Source organism: Calypte anna, chromosome 5A (genome assembly GCF_003957555.1).
Source record: "Calypte anna isolate BGI_N300 chromosome 5A, bCalAnn1_v1.p, whole genome shotgun sequence".
In the NCBI taxonomy this organism is placed as follows: Eukaryota; Metazoa; Chordata; class Aves; order Apodiformes; family Trochilidae; genus Calypte; species Calypte anna.
Genome location: NC_044251.1, coordinates 36715663 through 36730322, shown reverse-complemented (window position 1 = coordinate 36730322; position 14660 = coordinate 36715663). Strand labels below are relative to the sequence as shown.

At 43.9% G+C, this 14660-nt stretch overlaps 1 protein-coding gene across 1 annotated transcript; it reads right to left on the bottom strand.

The window, feature by feature from the left end:
- Positions 1–11823: 11823 nt before the first annotated feature.
- Positions 11824–14334, bottom strand: GPHB5 (glycoprotein hormone subunit beta 5). The gene is made up of 2 exons (XM_008501045.2): positions 14131–14334; positions 11824–12012 (listed from the first exon to the last, which is right to left on the bottom strand). Exons 1-2 carry the CDS (start codon positions 14332–14334, stop codon positions 11824–11826), a joined length of 393 nt encoding a protein of 130 aa, XP_008499267.1.
- Positions 14335–14660: the final 326 nt, after the last annotated feature.

Sequence of the window (14660 nt, the reverse complement as noted above, 5' to 3'; positions counted from 1 at the left end):
GAATCGCTCAAAATTAGGAATTTGCCATACTTAGGAATTGAATCTGAACTGACTGAAAGCACGTGGAGATCTGTAAAAATCTGATATGTAAAGGTATACACTATAGGTAGGATGTATTTTTAAATTACACATCTTTTATAAGACTTGCTAGTTCAGCATATACTTTAGTTTGTTCAAACCACATGGAAGCAAAGGTGGAGTGATTCCAGTTTGTTTCCACTTGACAGTGAAACTTCATGGCATCAGTGTGTTGCTGCACCCACACTATCAAAATGGATCAACGTTTACCTCCAGACTTAAGGAATGTTCTTACAACAAAAGAATGCAAATAACTGTGTTTTCACAGGGGAATGTCCAGGCTGAGCCACTTTCTCATAAGCTGGGAAAGGAAGAACAAAGTTGTAGCACTAATGTACTGAAACAAAGAAATTCTGCCACCAAAGAATATTGTCCTAGACATGAAATAGCAGTGTGGAACAATCTCCCTTCCAAACTGAGAACAGGAACAAGACACGTTGCCATGGCAACTGAAAGTTTACCTTCTAGATCAGTTGGATTTCTACATCTCACCCAGCAGATGAAAATAGCCAAAAAACAAAAAGCCAAAGGTTACACTGACTTCAAATGCTTTACGGTGATCCAGTTACTTTGAGATATTTTTTTATGGAATATTTCATGTTAAAAAAATGTCAGCAAAGTGGAGTTGTAAACATGTTGGTTTATTGTAGTCTCACTCCTCCCACCCATTCCTTCTTTCATTACTCCTCTTTTTCCAACCTCATTACTGCAAGTGCTGTTTAGGTTGCAGCATGGCTGCAATCCTCAGGACTGAACTTTCACTCAGGCTGCAGAGGATGGGCTGCAGCTGATAGCAGAGATGGAAAGTCCAGACCTTAAGGGAAGGGAAGCTGCTTGTTAGATCTCTTTGCTGTTGAAAAAAGAGTGCCTTTTCAATAATGCCTCTCCAGGGAGCTGTACTCTTGCACATCACAGCAACACGGACACTCAGAGGTGAACTCAAAGGGCATCTTGCTACTTGTGTCTGCCTTCAGGTCCTCTGCAAATGCCATGGGACTCTTGTTATGGATTTAATTCCCCAAGCAGAAAATCACAGTGCTAGCAAATACAGATTTCAAGACCTCTGATGTAGCTTTTTGCAAAAGGAGTATCCATAGTCAGCGTTTCCAGAAGTGCTAGGAATAAGGAACTAACAGCAGTGCACCCTCCAGCCCAGGGACATGTGCCCCGTGCCCCATGCCAGGGGACCTTCCAGAAGCAGAGTAGTTTGGCTGAGTATTCACATGCAACCAGGAAAAACTCTTGTGGTGAATTATAGACCTGGTGTACTTTGAGCAATTGGTTTCTTCAGCAGGTCCATGGGAACAGGCCCCCTGGTGTGGAGCAGGGAGCAAACACAGTGCAGGGCCCAGTCCTGCAGCCACAGAAGCTGGTGGGTCCCAGTTCCTCCTTTACCACATATTGAGTTTACAATGGACACCTCCAGAAAACAGATCTGACACCCTGAAACATTTCCAGGTAGAAAACAACAGTTCTCTCTAACAGAAATGCTCCAATTCAAGGTAAGTGCCTTGTTGCTTGTACCCAGCAGGCTTTCACTCACCATCTCTTTCCCACTGCACACAAGCACGGATTAAAACAAAGTTGTGCTGAATCAAAGACAGATAAAAGAAAGATTTCCTCACTTCTGGTACTGTTTGTTCATGTTTTATAGTTGTTTTTTTTATATCCCAGCTATTTGCTTCAAATGGACTGGCTGACAAAGCACATCATGGAGCAAGGACAGTGCTGAAGGCTGGAGAAGGGCTTCACGTTGTGGCCCAGGAGAAGCAGTGGGTTATCACACAGCTGGGACACTGGCAACCAGCTGAACTGTAACGTGTAAAGAGATATTAGGGGACTATGAGGCAAAGTAGGAGTGGACTAAATAAACAAATATCTGGGGGACACTTTTTGGCTTAGAACATCACTATAAGTCCACTGAAACAAAAAAGAAAAGCAGCGTTCAAGATATTTCTGAGAATATTAAGGCTTTCCTGTGCTGCCATTTCCTTCAGTGAAAATAAAATAGGATGATTACCTTGGTTTAGCTCCTGTGTGATGCTGTAGAGTGCCAGTCCATATCCAAGTCTCTTGTTAAAGTAAGAGAAGTCTGTTTCAGATGAAGTGCAGTGAAAACACTCAGGCTGGAGCTTAGAGCTTCACAAAATACAGAGGAAATAGAAATCCAGAGTGATAGCTGAGCTTATCATAAAATAATGAGTACACTGGAAAAATGCAATATAGCAATCCCAGCATGCATCAGAGAAAGCCATAGATAATAAAATTATATTTTTGTGTCCCACCGAGCATCAGGGGTGTCTATTAATACTAATAGAGTGGCATAGGATAGGCATATAAAATCAGAAATAAATAGGAAGTTGTAACAATAAAGTAAGAGCAGTGGTTGGAGGAAAATAACTAAAAAACATATGGTGATGTAGATGCTCACATGCTACTGCCATAATGTATTCAACTGCAGCACCCTGCACAACTTTCCTTAGCTGCAGGAAAATTAGTAATATACACACAAAATAAAATGTTAAGGCTAACTAGGTTTAATTTGGACCTAGAAAGCCAAGCACATCAAGTAAATTTCCAAGTTTTTCAATCTGATTGTGAACAAAAATTGACACCTAGGAGCTGCAAGGGAGGGGGATGGTCCCAATCCACAGAGAAATGGCCTCTGTACTCCATTTGCTTTTCATTTCTCTTCCAACTAAAATAAATGTTTTCAAAATAGCCATGGCTAATGAAGGTCCCATGAGCAGTATCCCTATGTCAGGTTATGTGCACACACTCATCCATGCAATGGGGTTCTCACTCCAAGATCTGCCCTGTCACACCATTATTTTGGGGAGACAGGAACAGCACAGGCTTGAGAAAGGTATTGTAGGCAGATGAAGGAGACTCATGGACTATCTGGCAAGTAGTACCTAATACCTTTTCTAAAAGCCAACAGATGGTCTGCAAACAGGCAGCAAAGCTTATTTTCAGAAATATCAAAACACCAGACACAGTGCAAGCACAGGCATAAGGCAACAGATATAAACCTCAAGTTATTTTCAAGCCCCATTAGTAACAAGGAACAAAAATGGATGAAGGATTGGCGGGTGAAAGGAGATGGGTTTTCTTACTGTAAGATGAGCTAGAAATGAGACCCCAATTTCACCTTCAAAGGAACATAGTTAGGGGAGCTGTAAAGGCTATAAACCATCCCAGGAACCTATTTGACAATGTCTTCTTGATGCAACTGATGTCAAAACCTCTCCTGACAGAGCTGCCTTTGCAAATAGTCTGCTATCATTTCAAAAGCACTCACAACTTATGAGAAATCTCCTAGAGCCTGTAAAACCCATCTCCTTTGGCCTCTTCTGAAACCTGAAGCTGTAGCTTAAACAGTTTCCAAAGGGTTTTCATGTAAACTCCTGCAAGGAGATATGGGAAATATTAGGTATTAGAGACCTATCTCAAGATGTTAGAGAGTTTTTATCTCATTACAACCTGCAGATGCTTCTGCCCTTCAGAGTGCTGCTAAAACACCATGATCTGAAGGTGGTCCCACAAAGATTTCAGAAGAGTTGGGAAGAACACAGAAACAAAGCTCTAACCCCACGCAGGTCCACCCAGGAGCATTTGTTGAATTTGGTATAAGTCCCATGCATTTATATGCTCCAAGAGTGGTAGAGAGCAGTACTCAAGGTTACCTCCTCTGGTTCTCCTATGTGCCAAACACTCACAGACCTCTCTCTGCCCTATAAATCTAAAGTTACAGTAGTATGTAGCCTACGAAGAGCAACCAAGTGCAAGTTCTTGCCCTGCACTACCTTGAATTAAGCATAATGTGAATCCCCACATGCTTGTGCTGATACAAATCTTCCTGCTGGTGGGAACTGCAGAATTCACTCCAAGTCCAAGATGACAATCAAAACAACCATTACAGAAGCTGCCATTAATTTTTCTCACCTTCTTTCTCTTTCAAAGTACTGCTTCAGTTCAGTTCCCCAGAACCAGCCACTGCAATGGGTCTCTAGGCAAGTGGCTAAAAAACAACCCCAAGGGTGGGAAAATCACCATAGAAAACAGAGCAACAGCGACCAAACATTTCACTATCAGTGACTGTTGACATGCATGCACGACCTTCATTTCCCATCGACAGCAAGCTGTCAAGATCCTATCCAAAATATGGGCCTAAGACTCCAGAGACCCAATTTGTGAACCTTTTACTGGAGCTTGGAAAAGGACAAATCTCTACTGTAACTGTTTATTTTCCTCTTAGTAAATCAAGACCCTCTGAATGCAGCAAAAAAGCCTCCCAGTGATTTTGGTAGTGTGATCTTAGCTGTCTTCACCTATCAAAGCAAAATATGAATAGAAATATTTTTGCATTGAAAAGTTGGGATGGAAACACTGATTAGAAGTATTGAATGCAGCAGAATAGCATCTACACTCCTACTTTGGGGGAGAGCTGCATGATCAGGGCCCAAAGCCACAATCAGTCAATTTGATCCTAAAACAAGAGTCTGTTTTTCTGGGATGTTCCAGAAACCCCATTAGAACCTCACTGTAAGAGGAAAATGAGCTATAAACACATATATAACTGAGCAAAAAGCAAAAATCATATGAATTGCTGTCAGTAGTGAAAAATCTCTTTAACTTTGGAAAAATATTAACAAAAAATAACCTTGAAGAGGATCCCCGCTCTATTCCAGAACGTGAAAACCATAATGCACTGTTTGGCTGCTTCTTCCAGCTGTACCTTTAAGGTGGGATTTGCAAAAATGCTGTATGTTGGCTTCATTTCAATTGTCATGAAGACAATGGAATATTTCAATAGGCTAATGGGGAAAACATTTCAGAGTCTTTATATTTCCTCCTTTTCTGCCCTTTATTGTGGCCAACCAAGCTTTGAGCACACAGATACACTGAGCCAGGTCCAAGAATCTTTTATACCTTTTGGCTGCTGGTTGTGGACTCCTAAAAGAAGTTTAGCATCTGGAGATTTTGCTGATCTGATCTTTGACTTGAGCTTTGGTGACTGGATTTGGAACTCCGGGTTTCAACCAGTACTGAGGCTGGAGATGCAAATTATTATATTAACATTAAAATGTTCAAGATGATTGGGTGTCTTTGATGAGTTTGACACTGCACTCAGCACTGTCACTTAATTTGATCTCATCTGAGTGGAATGGCAGCATTCAGGATGCCAGATTTCATTTTGCATTTGGTATTGCCAAGGATCAGTCTGAGTTCTTGTTGATATCAGTTCTGGTCAATTTTCACTTTGATCAGAGGTTAATGAATTCAGAGTATATAGTTGTCATCAGTTTACAGATTCCTGATCTCTACAGTTATTTGTACTGATAATGTGTATAAATCTTTGTCTGATGCCTGTCAAAGTATTTCGGGTGTGAGCCATACTCACAGTATGACTGTCAGATTGTCTCTCCCAACACTCTTCTCCAAACTAGGCAGCTGCTCTAACAGCATTACAGGACTGGCAGTACTGAACTGCCTTGTCAGGATGGAGTAAATGAGCCTAAACTTTCCCCAAACTTGTAAATAATAATTCACTAATAAGCAATAAGACAAAACTATGTGAGAAAGCCACTGGCAAAGTCTTTGTCACTTGTAAGCAGTGGTGAGCCCAGATTGCCAGGTGGGAAATGCTACAGAGCAAAGCATGGCCTGGTGTCCATGCTGCCCAAGTATGTTGAGACCCTGGAGAACAGGCTTAGGTGGGGGGCTCCCTGGAGTCACACAAGGATACCTGGGGCTCAGCAACACCTTGAGACTGAGAAGGCTTCAAAGAGGCTGCAGAGAGGAGCAGGGAGATGGATCTGATGTCCTGAGTGCATAGATGACTGAATCCAGCTTAATCTGATATGATGTTGATGAACTATTAAACAAGCATCCAATTGCAATGAGATTCTCTGCTCCCCTGAGAACACAAAGAAAAATTATTTCCTCTCTCTTTTTGCATAGTACTTCAACAATACTTAAAATTAACAGTGCAACATGTTATTTTGAATATGTCTGTGTAGCAGATGTAATCAATCAGGCTCTAACACATCTCCAGTAAGCTCTAAGCAGGCCAAGAAAAAGAGTCATTTACTTCACTTGCTGTGAGCAACTGAACTTTTCTCTCTCAAAATTATGCTGTGTGCAGTATCACTGGATATGGGGCCAGTAAAACCAAAGGATGAGTTCAAAACCATTATGAATGACTTTTCAGTGGCATACCTTTTTTCAAAGATTAACCAAATCCTCTAAATGTTGTTAAAGCAATAAAATTTCAAACCCAGGCAATTCAGTTTTCCAGCAATTACGTTCGCATAGTTTAAAAATCATGTAAACAGTATTACTTTTCTATTTACAGCACATGATTCTGTATTCTTTTGCTTATCCTATTTTAAGCATGTAATTATTGTATATTGTAACTGCACATTAGTATCGTCTATTGTACATAGTTTATTTTAACAAAATAAAGGTATTGCTAAGTATTTTGAGAGCATCATTTTGAGAAACTGTGGTGCTGTGTTTATTTTCCCAGATGCTAATCATATACACCTTGCAGGACATTTCAGGTAGGAAATGCAGATGGTAACACATTGGGCTTCTTTTGGGTGGTCCTGGAACTACCTGCATCTTCCAGTGTCACCTGTAGAAAGTCAACAGTGACACCACACAGGTTTTCCTGTCTCCTGCTTAATCAAATTCCTTGCAGCCTGGAAACATGGGCAGGTGGAGATGTAGGACCTGAAGGTCCCTGCTGCCCTTCAGCTCACTCCAGCCCCAGGGTGTCCCCCAGTCACTGGCCTAAAGATATTTAGATTCCCATCTATCACCAATAGTAAGGTGATCTGTTGACTTCTCTTTCAGATATACCTTTTTAAAATTTATTTTAGTAAGGGGTCACTGGCATTAGTCTCTGTGGTCTCCACTGCAATATCACAGCACCATAAAAGGAGGTTTTTTTCCTTCCTCAAGTGAATATTTAAAGTGTCTTGGAGAGAAGCCAGCATGCAGCAGCCTGGCAGGCACTGGAGCTCTCTTGGTAAAGAAGTGTGCTAGCCCAAGTGTTAGTTTTAAGGAGAGTTTTTTACTCCCTGACAAACCTAACACACAATAACAAAACCCATCAACAAATCTTTACTGAGAGCAAAGAAGATGATGTGGTGTGTAACCTTCAGCCTAGCAGCCAGGGCAGGGAGAAGCAGGAGAGTAAGTGAAAAGCTGAAAGGGCTGAAGAAGTTACATTAGGAAAGACAGCCTGCAAATGCTGGACTGGGATCAAGAACATGACTGGCTCCAGTCCTCCAGGTATTCAGTGCAGAGATATGGACCATGCTTTAAAAAATATAAAACATGAAATAATAATTTTTAAAAAGGCAGTGCCTGTATTACCCAGCTTTCAGTTCCATTTACTTTACGACCAGAAGAAGTCCCATTGACCAGCTAATCTAACCTTCAAATTAAGACCATCAATCCCATCATTCCTGAACAGCATCCCTAACACTGACTGGGTTAAAGCAAATTTCACAAGAGAAAGGCTCTTTTCATGTTCCTCAAGCTTGTGAACCTCAATGTGCTTAACCAACTCCTGTCTGGGGCACAGGCTCTCAGAACAATGACAAAATATATTCCCAATAAAAAGGCACTGCAGCTCAAATCCCTGCCTGTTATAAAAGGGCTCAAATCCCTGCCTGTTATAAAAGGATGCACGCTCAGAGGAGCCAGAATAATTACAGAGGGCACAGTATATGGCCTGGAATATCTCTGATTTACCTGTTCCTGGGAGAAGCTGGTATCAGTCACCAGACTTCATTCAGGAAGAAGCAGCGTGGAGAACCCATGCATGCAGGGTTAACAACAAGGTGCCAGATGCATCCTCCAGAGAAGAAGCTTCTTAAACTGCTGCCCACTAAATCTATAGACAGAAAAGGACACATTTACACAGCCCTGATGGTTTCACATTCCCCTGAGCATCCTTTGTTAGCTCCTGTCAGCAGCAGGACACTGGGTGAGACAGCCCTTTGCAGTTCCCATGTTCTCATGTGGGTACAGTGAGAGCAGGAGGAAGCTGCCTGTCCCATCCTCCCAAAAGGGAAATCCAGTCAATGCAGGAAGCACACAGACGTTTCCTGCCCTCCCTATCACTGTAACTCAGGTTGGAAGACCATGTAAAATAACCTGATTTCTGACATGGTCAGACTGGCTGCAGCATGGGAATGAGGGAAAACGAACTTCAAGACCCAGCCTGGGAATGGTCTTCCAATGCCCTCAACTGTGGTGGGTTATTTTGGCTGTCTGCAGATTCTGAGCAGGAGGTTAAATCCCAGCTGCACATAAAGGATATGAAAGTATTGTAAAAAATCAAAGCACTGCAGGGCTCTGGCTATTGCTGTTCAGGTTTAAGGAGCAAAAACAAACCTGAGCAAGAGAGAGCTGGATACAGACTCATCACAAGGGATACACTCCAAAACACATAGAGGAGAAAAAAAAAATCGGTTGTATCATCACTGCCCCTGTCCAGAAGGGAAACTGGGGCACAGAGAAAGAAATCCACTGATTTGCCCATACTTTCTTGGTGTGGTTATGACAGAACCAAGTGTCATCTCCAGGTTGCATAGTTATGGCTTCTCCATATCTGCACCTTCTCCTTCCTGAGCAGGTAGATGCAGCATCTTCTCCCTTCATACACAAAGCAGGTGCTTCAAGCTGGGCCTGCAGGGCTGTGAATGCTTCAGCAACAAGGCTTTGTGAAGGAACTTCTCTCTGGACACGCTTTGCTTCCTGCATTGCCCCTACAGTTGTCTCAGAGAAGTCAAGCCCCCCCTTACACATAGAGCAAGATTTCCTTCCCTTGCTTTTAAGTAGTGAAGTTTGGGCCAGTGGCAACTGACACTTCTAAGAGCTCTACACTACAGTCCATGAGGATTTCTGCCTAGTGCTGGTTGTTGGTGTCCAGGTGGAAGGGACAACCACAGTGCTACAAAAATCAGTGGGGAGTTTCATGGAAGAGGTAGTATGTAAGCTGGGACAGCCCCTGTGACAAGCACTCCTTGCAAACTTAGGCACCAAAGAAAAGAAGGGCTTTAACTGCTTTGGACAGGTAGGAAGATGAGATTTAAATCTATGGCTTTAAGGAGCATCAAAAATGCCCCTCATGAGATGGAGGTGGTCTGGGAATGAAGCTTCTCATGCTGTGAAGTGTGGTGGGCTATTGTGGCTGTCTACAGATTCTGAGCAGGAGGTTACATCCCAGCTGCAGCATAAAGGATGTGAAAGCCAAAAGACCTGATCCCACATATTAAAATTTAAGAATGAAAAACTGGTATTGTAAGACTTTGACAGAAGGTCTTGCAATTACCTGCAGCAGGACTAAGTTGGCTCCTTGAAATTCACTGCGTGGTGCCCACTGGGGAAACCAACAGAGCTGGAGAGAGATGGAGTTGTGTCAGTCAAATGAGTTGGTGGGCTCTGACACTGTCTGTACTCGTCACCCACAGCAAATCCACATCATCTCCATTCACTTTTGCTTTCTTCCTTAAAAGACCATCTAGAAGTGTTAGCTTGGTTTCAGTCAATACATCCTTCCCACTCTTCCTCTTCCGCCTCCCAGTCTGGCTGCTGCTGTATGCATCAAAACCCTCCTTCACACCCAGCACTGTTTGCTTCTGAACACTTGCTGAGGTTTCTCCTGTCTCACCATGTCTGGGGACAGCCCATATATCCTGCTGGCTGCAAAAGAAGGAAGTTTGCCACTTTCTAACCCTACTTTTAATCCTGAGACGATAGCACAGCCAGACCCCGTGAGAGAAATCCAGGGAAGGAAATGACTTCACATCAGCATCAAGAGATGTTTTGCAGGTGTTCACAGCTCTGGCAAAGAGTTTGTGGGACCTGAAACATATTCTGCATATGAAACCTCTGTACGTTGGTTTAAATTAAATTCATGCTACAATTTTGAGGTTTAATGAAGGGCACAAAATAATTTGCAGGTTTCTCACAACAGTTGTGATGCCAGTTAGAACAATAAGAAGATCAGAGGGATTGGGAAAGGCAATTTGAAACAAAACAAAAGAACATTTTTAAAGGGTGGCTAACCCCACCATGAGCAGAAAACTGCTCCTGGCATGGAAGTCTCTATTCAGAATTTCAGAAGGCAGAGTAACAAAATCACCTCCTTCCTACTCAACCACAATGAAGCTTTTACACTTTCACAGACAAAAAGATGACAGCAACTAACAAATTACAGCTTAAACTAAATCTGCCTCAGTGAGGACAGAAGACTTGGGCAAGCTTCACACATGCATCACCAGAAATAAAGGTGACTGCATTCAAAAAAACAAGTCACTTAACTGAGGAGAAGGTAAGTGCAGCAATTCTCTCCTAATGGCTAAGAAGGTGTCTTTGTTTTGTAAGCCCCAGCCAGCTCCTCTCACTTGGCAAATCTTCCTTCTTTCACATAATTTCCCATTTTGTCCAGGGGAGAAAGGAGGGAGGAACATGCATCTGTCCTCCTCCAGGTGGGAACCAGAGGACAAAGACACTTCTGTGGCTGTAGTCACCTGGGGCAGAAGCTCCCAGATGTGCCCTAGTTTGTGAAAAGTAAGTCTGAGGAGGTGTGAGCTATCCTTTCACATGTCTGCTGTCTTTCCTGTCCTGGACTTGTCTCACACAGGTTGGATGTGTTATTGGCCATCCCACAGCTCTCTTCCTAGACCATATGGCTGCTCCCCAACACTTGTGCATCCTTGGAGGAGCAGGAACACCCTTTGTAGCCCCCTCTTTCCCACCACCTCATCCAGAGGCTTGCTGAAAACAGACCACAATTACTGTGCTTTGGCTTGGTCCCTCTGACTCTGGAAATTGTCAGGAGGGACAGCCTGGGCCCTGAGGAGTCTCATTGATTTTATGTGAAGACAGCTCCCCTCCTATCCCTGGACAAAAGCAGATGGGAAAATACGCACTTTTGGTTTTAGAGATTTCATGGGATTCTCTCCCTTTTCCTTTTTGTCTCCTGTAAGGCAAAACTTTTTTCTTTTCTTTTTTTTTTTTCAGCAGAATAGCTCAAATTAACCAAATCACTGAAATATGTGCTTAACTGTGAAAGCTCACTGATATTAAGCAAAACACTTAATCATGAACTTAAGTACTTTACAGAGTCAGGGCTGACTATGCATTCACCCTCATTTTAAGGTAGCACCTTGGATACCCATTTCCATGTCATTGACCCTAAGGCCTTTTCTTTGATGGTTATTCCCAACAGAACTCAGGATGAGAAGAATTTATGGCAAGGGTGAGATAGTGGAAATGTTGGTAACTGCATTTACATTTCTGGGAAGGAGCTAAAAGCTGACCTGAATGAAAAGGCTGATAGAGGGGCTTCCAATGCCTTCGTGGCCTCTTTCCACCTCACCCCCCCCCCAAGTGACTCCTTAGACCATGAGCACTTTGTGAAAGAAGAAAGGTCACAGGGTTTGAAAAGCTTGTAAGGAAGGGAAACTGCATCCATTTTTTTATTGTTTTTCCCCCACAGGATTTGCTATTGTAAGGCTGTGTACTACATGTCTACAGCAATCATGCTTTGAACAATATGAGGAAAGGGAATTAAGGCTCATCTACCCAGAAAAGTCAATGGATTAGGAGAGTTAGAGGGCAAGATCAGGTTCTGGACTCAATTACACTCTCTGTAGGTACTAGGGGTATGAAAGCAGAGAAGAATATGGCCCCTCCTAGCCTGACCTGGGGAAGGAGAGCTCATGCTGTCTCACATTCAGTGGTGGCAGTGGAGCAGATGTCACAGTCACAGCGGATGGCCACTGGGTAGGTGTAGAAGGGATCCACACGAGGGTCACACTTGGGCAGCTTCACCCTCATCATCTTGGTCTCGTTGTAGGTGCAAACGCGGTGGTAAGACTCGATGTAAGGGGGTTCCAGCACTGGCCTCTGTTGGGGGGAGAAATGCTGGCCTCAAGCAAGACAAGTATCTGAAGTTCCATTTTTCTTCAAGGGGATTTAGTGTAAATAGGGGGGGGACACTGGATGAGGCAAAAAGAGAGCCATGGAAATGATTTTTAGGTTTTATGCTCAACACCTGCCTCTTGGAGCCCTGGCATGGTGAAGAGTGGGTGTAGGTGCATGTTTGTGTTTGTTTAAAGCATAAAGCTCCAATTAAAACTGCTTGAAGGGAGATGAAAGCCTATTCAAAAAAGCTGGTTTTCAGCAGGATACTAGTGTTTCAACCCAATGAGCATGTGTGCCAAAAAAAGCTGCTTTCTACTAAAAGGATTGATTTTCCATCAAAGAATGTGCTTTCTGCTGGAAGCCCTTCCATGTTCATGAGCTGCTTAAGAGCAGAGGTGCCTCCAGGTGCCAGACAGCTGGTTTTCACTCAGCCAGACCAGTCTTCCCAGTCAGGCTGCATGTCCCACAAAGCCCAACGGGATGTACCCTGTCAGGGATGCACTTGGCACAGCAGAGAAGTCTCCAGTTCCTCATGAGAAAAACATCTTGGCCAGGGACCTCAGCCATCAGGACACAATGGGAGCCTGAAGGCCCTAAAACCCACACTCCCCTGTGGTATCACAGTGGCATTGCTTACGCTGAAAAAGGAGTTTTTCCTTGACAGGAGCACCCAGTTTCTAAAGAAGAGGCAGTGCAAACAGGAACAGGAGCCTTCTGTCATCCTTTCTCTTGCACAGATGGGAAACAGCAAAAGATAACACAGCCATGAGACATTTTAATTTTTATTTTCTTTCCCTCTGGACTGTGTAAAGATCCTGCCCTGGGAACTGATAACGGTGGCATGGAAAAGAACAGATGCAACACTTTGGGGAGAAGATATCCAGACACCCTTCCTTTTACAAACCCCCCTTTCTAAGTACATCGTGGTGCTTTCTAGAAGCTGTTGAGCCTACAACCAGATGCAGTCAACTTAACTACATCCCAGTGGTACTGCAGTATGGTAAGAGAATCTGCAAGGTCTGTGCTGCCAAAAGATCTTGGGAGTAGAGAGAAACAGGTGACAAAGAGGTCCCTGGAAGAAACTTCATCCCACAGGGGAAATCTGGCCACTGGTGGCCTTTCCCTTTGTCTTCCTCTGATCACTTTTACAGAACTCTTGCCTTCATGTGGTCAAAATCCCTCTGGAATCACTCAATACTTCCCTTAATAAATTAAACTGGGTCTGGCCTCTTGAGCCTTCCAGTGGCAGAAGGAAGATGACAGGTAGAAACTTCTTCTCTGAAGTGTGTGTAGATGTACTACAATCTTTCTTTCTCCCTCTGTACCCCCACAAATCATAACTACTTCAGATTTATACCAGGCTGTGACTTAAAACAGGACCAAATTAGAAACAGACATTATCTTTGGGATTTGTTTTTTGGAACAAAATGTATTACCCATCAATTGGGAGCTCCATCTTAATCTCAAAGGAAATTTTTCCAGTAAAGTAATAAAGGCCTCCTCTCCTTAAGTGGTTAAGCTGCAAGAGGCTTTTGAATTGCATAATAACAGCCTTATATAAGTGCTTCATTAATATCACCACATGATGTGTATCCCCCCTTCTGAGGAAGGAGGGAGGGAATGACAGACAGCAAAGTGCTCTGACACCAATAGTGGCAGTGAGGAGCTGGTGGAGCAGGACACAGCCCGTGCCTGCTTTGTAGAATCATAGGATTTCCAGGGTTGGAAGGGACATTTAAGATCACCTAGTTCCAACTATGGAATTACCATGGGGAGGGACACCTTCCACTAGACCTGGTTGCTCAGAGCCCCATCCAGTGTGGCCTTAAAATCTTCCAGGGATGGTGCTTCCACCACCTCACTTGGCAAAATAAAAAAAAGAGAAAATAATTTTTCTTTGTTTCTCAGGGGAGCAGAGAACCCCACTGCAATTAAATGCTTGTTTAATAGGTCATCAACATCATAATACTTGCCAAGAGAGGTGCCCTGTACACCTCTGCAAGATGTCTAACATGCAGGGGGTTTCTAGCAAGAGCTTTTCTTGGTGGGGGAAGCACCACCCATGGGGGCACAGGTACCAACCCTGGGGTGCAGCCTCACCTCCCAGGTCTCGCAGCGTCCCCAGCACGCGTCCGTCGTCACCCGCAGCCTCTTGCATCCAGGTTTCCTGGCCAGGAAGGTGAACTCCCGCACGGCGCAGCCGACGAAGGTGCGCAGGTCGATGGCGGAGGCCTTGAGAGCGCTGCCGGTGCCCAGCAGCATCAGGAGAAGCAGAGCGCCCAGGGTCACGCAGGGGAGCTTCATCCTGAGGGAGGTGGGAGATAAGGGGAGGGCTGGGAGAGCCAGAGTAGTGCAGGAGGTAGGAAGTGGAACTGCTTTGTTGCCAGAGTGTGTCCCAGGTCCCCCTCATGAACACTGCTCGTGGGTACCTAGAGAAATCAGGGATCACCTCCTGTCAGATGGGGAATGTCTCTGTGGAAAGGTCAAACAGAAAGCTGTGGTAGGCAGACTTTCCCTGCTGAGCAGCCGGGTTTGCCTTGAGGAGATAAAGCCTCCCACCTGTGCCTCAGACACACAGGAATCTCCAAATTGCAAGATGAGTTTGTAGCAAAGGGTTCCCCACCTCCCCA

Bases quoted from the DNA above. Each gene is read 5' to 3' on its own strand.
- GPHB5 (XM_008501045.2), bottom strand. From the start codon at position 14,334: ATGAAGCTCCCCTGCGTGACCCTGGGCGCTCTGCTTCTCCTGATGCTG. The intron at 12,013-14,130 runs GTGAGGCTGCAC...TCCCCCCAACAG, and splicing joins GACGCTGCGAGACCTGGGAG to AGGCCAGTGCTGGAACCCCC.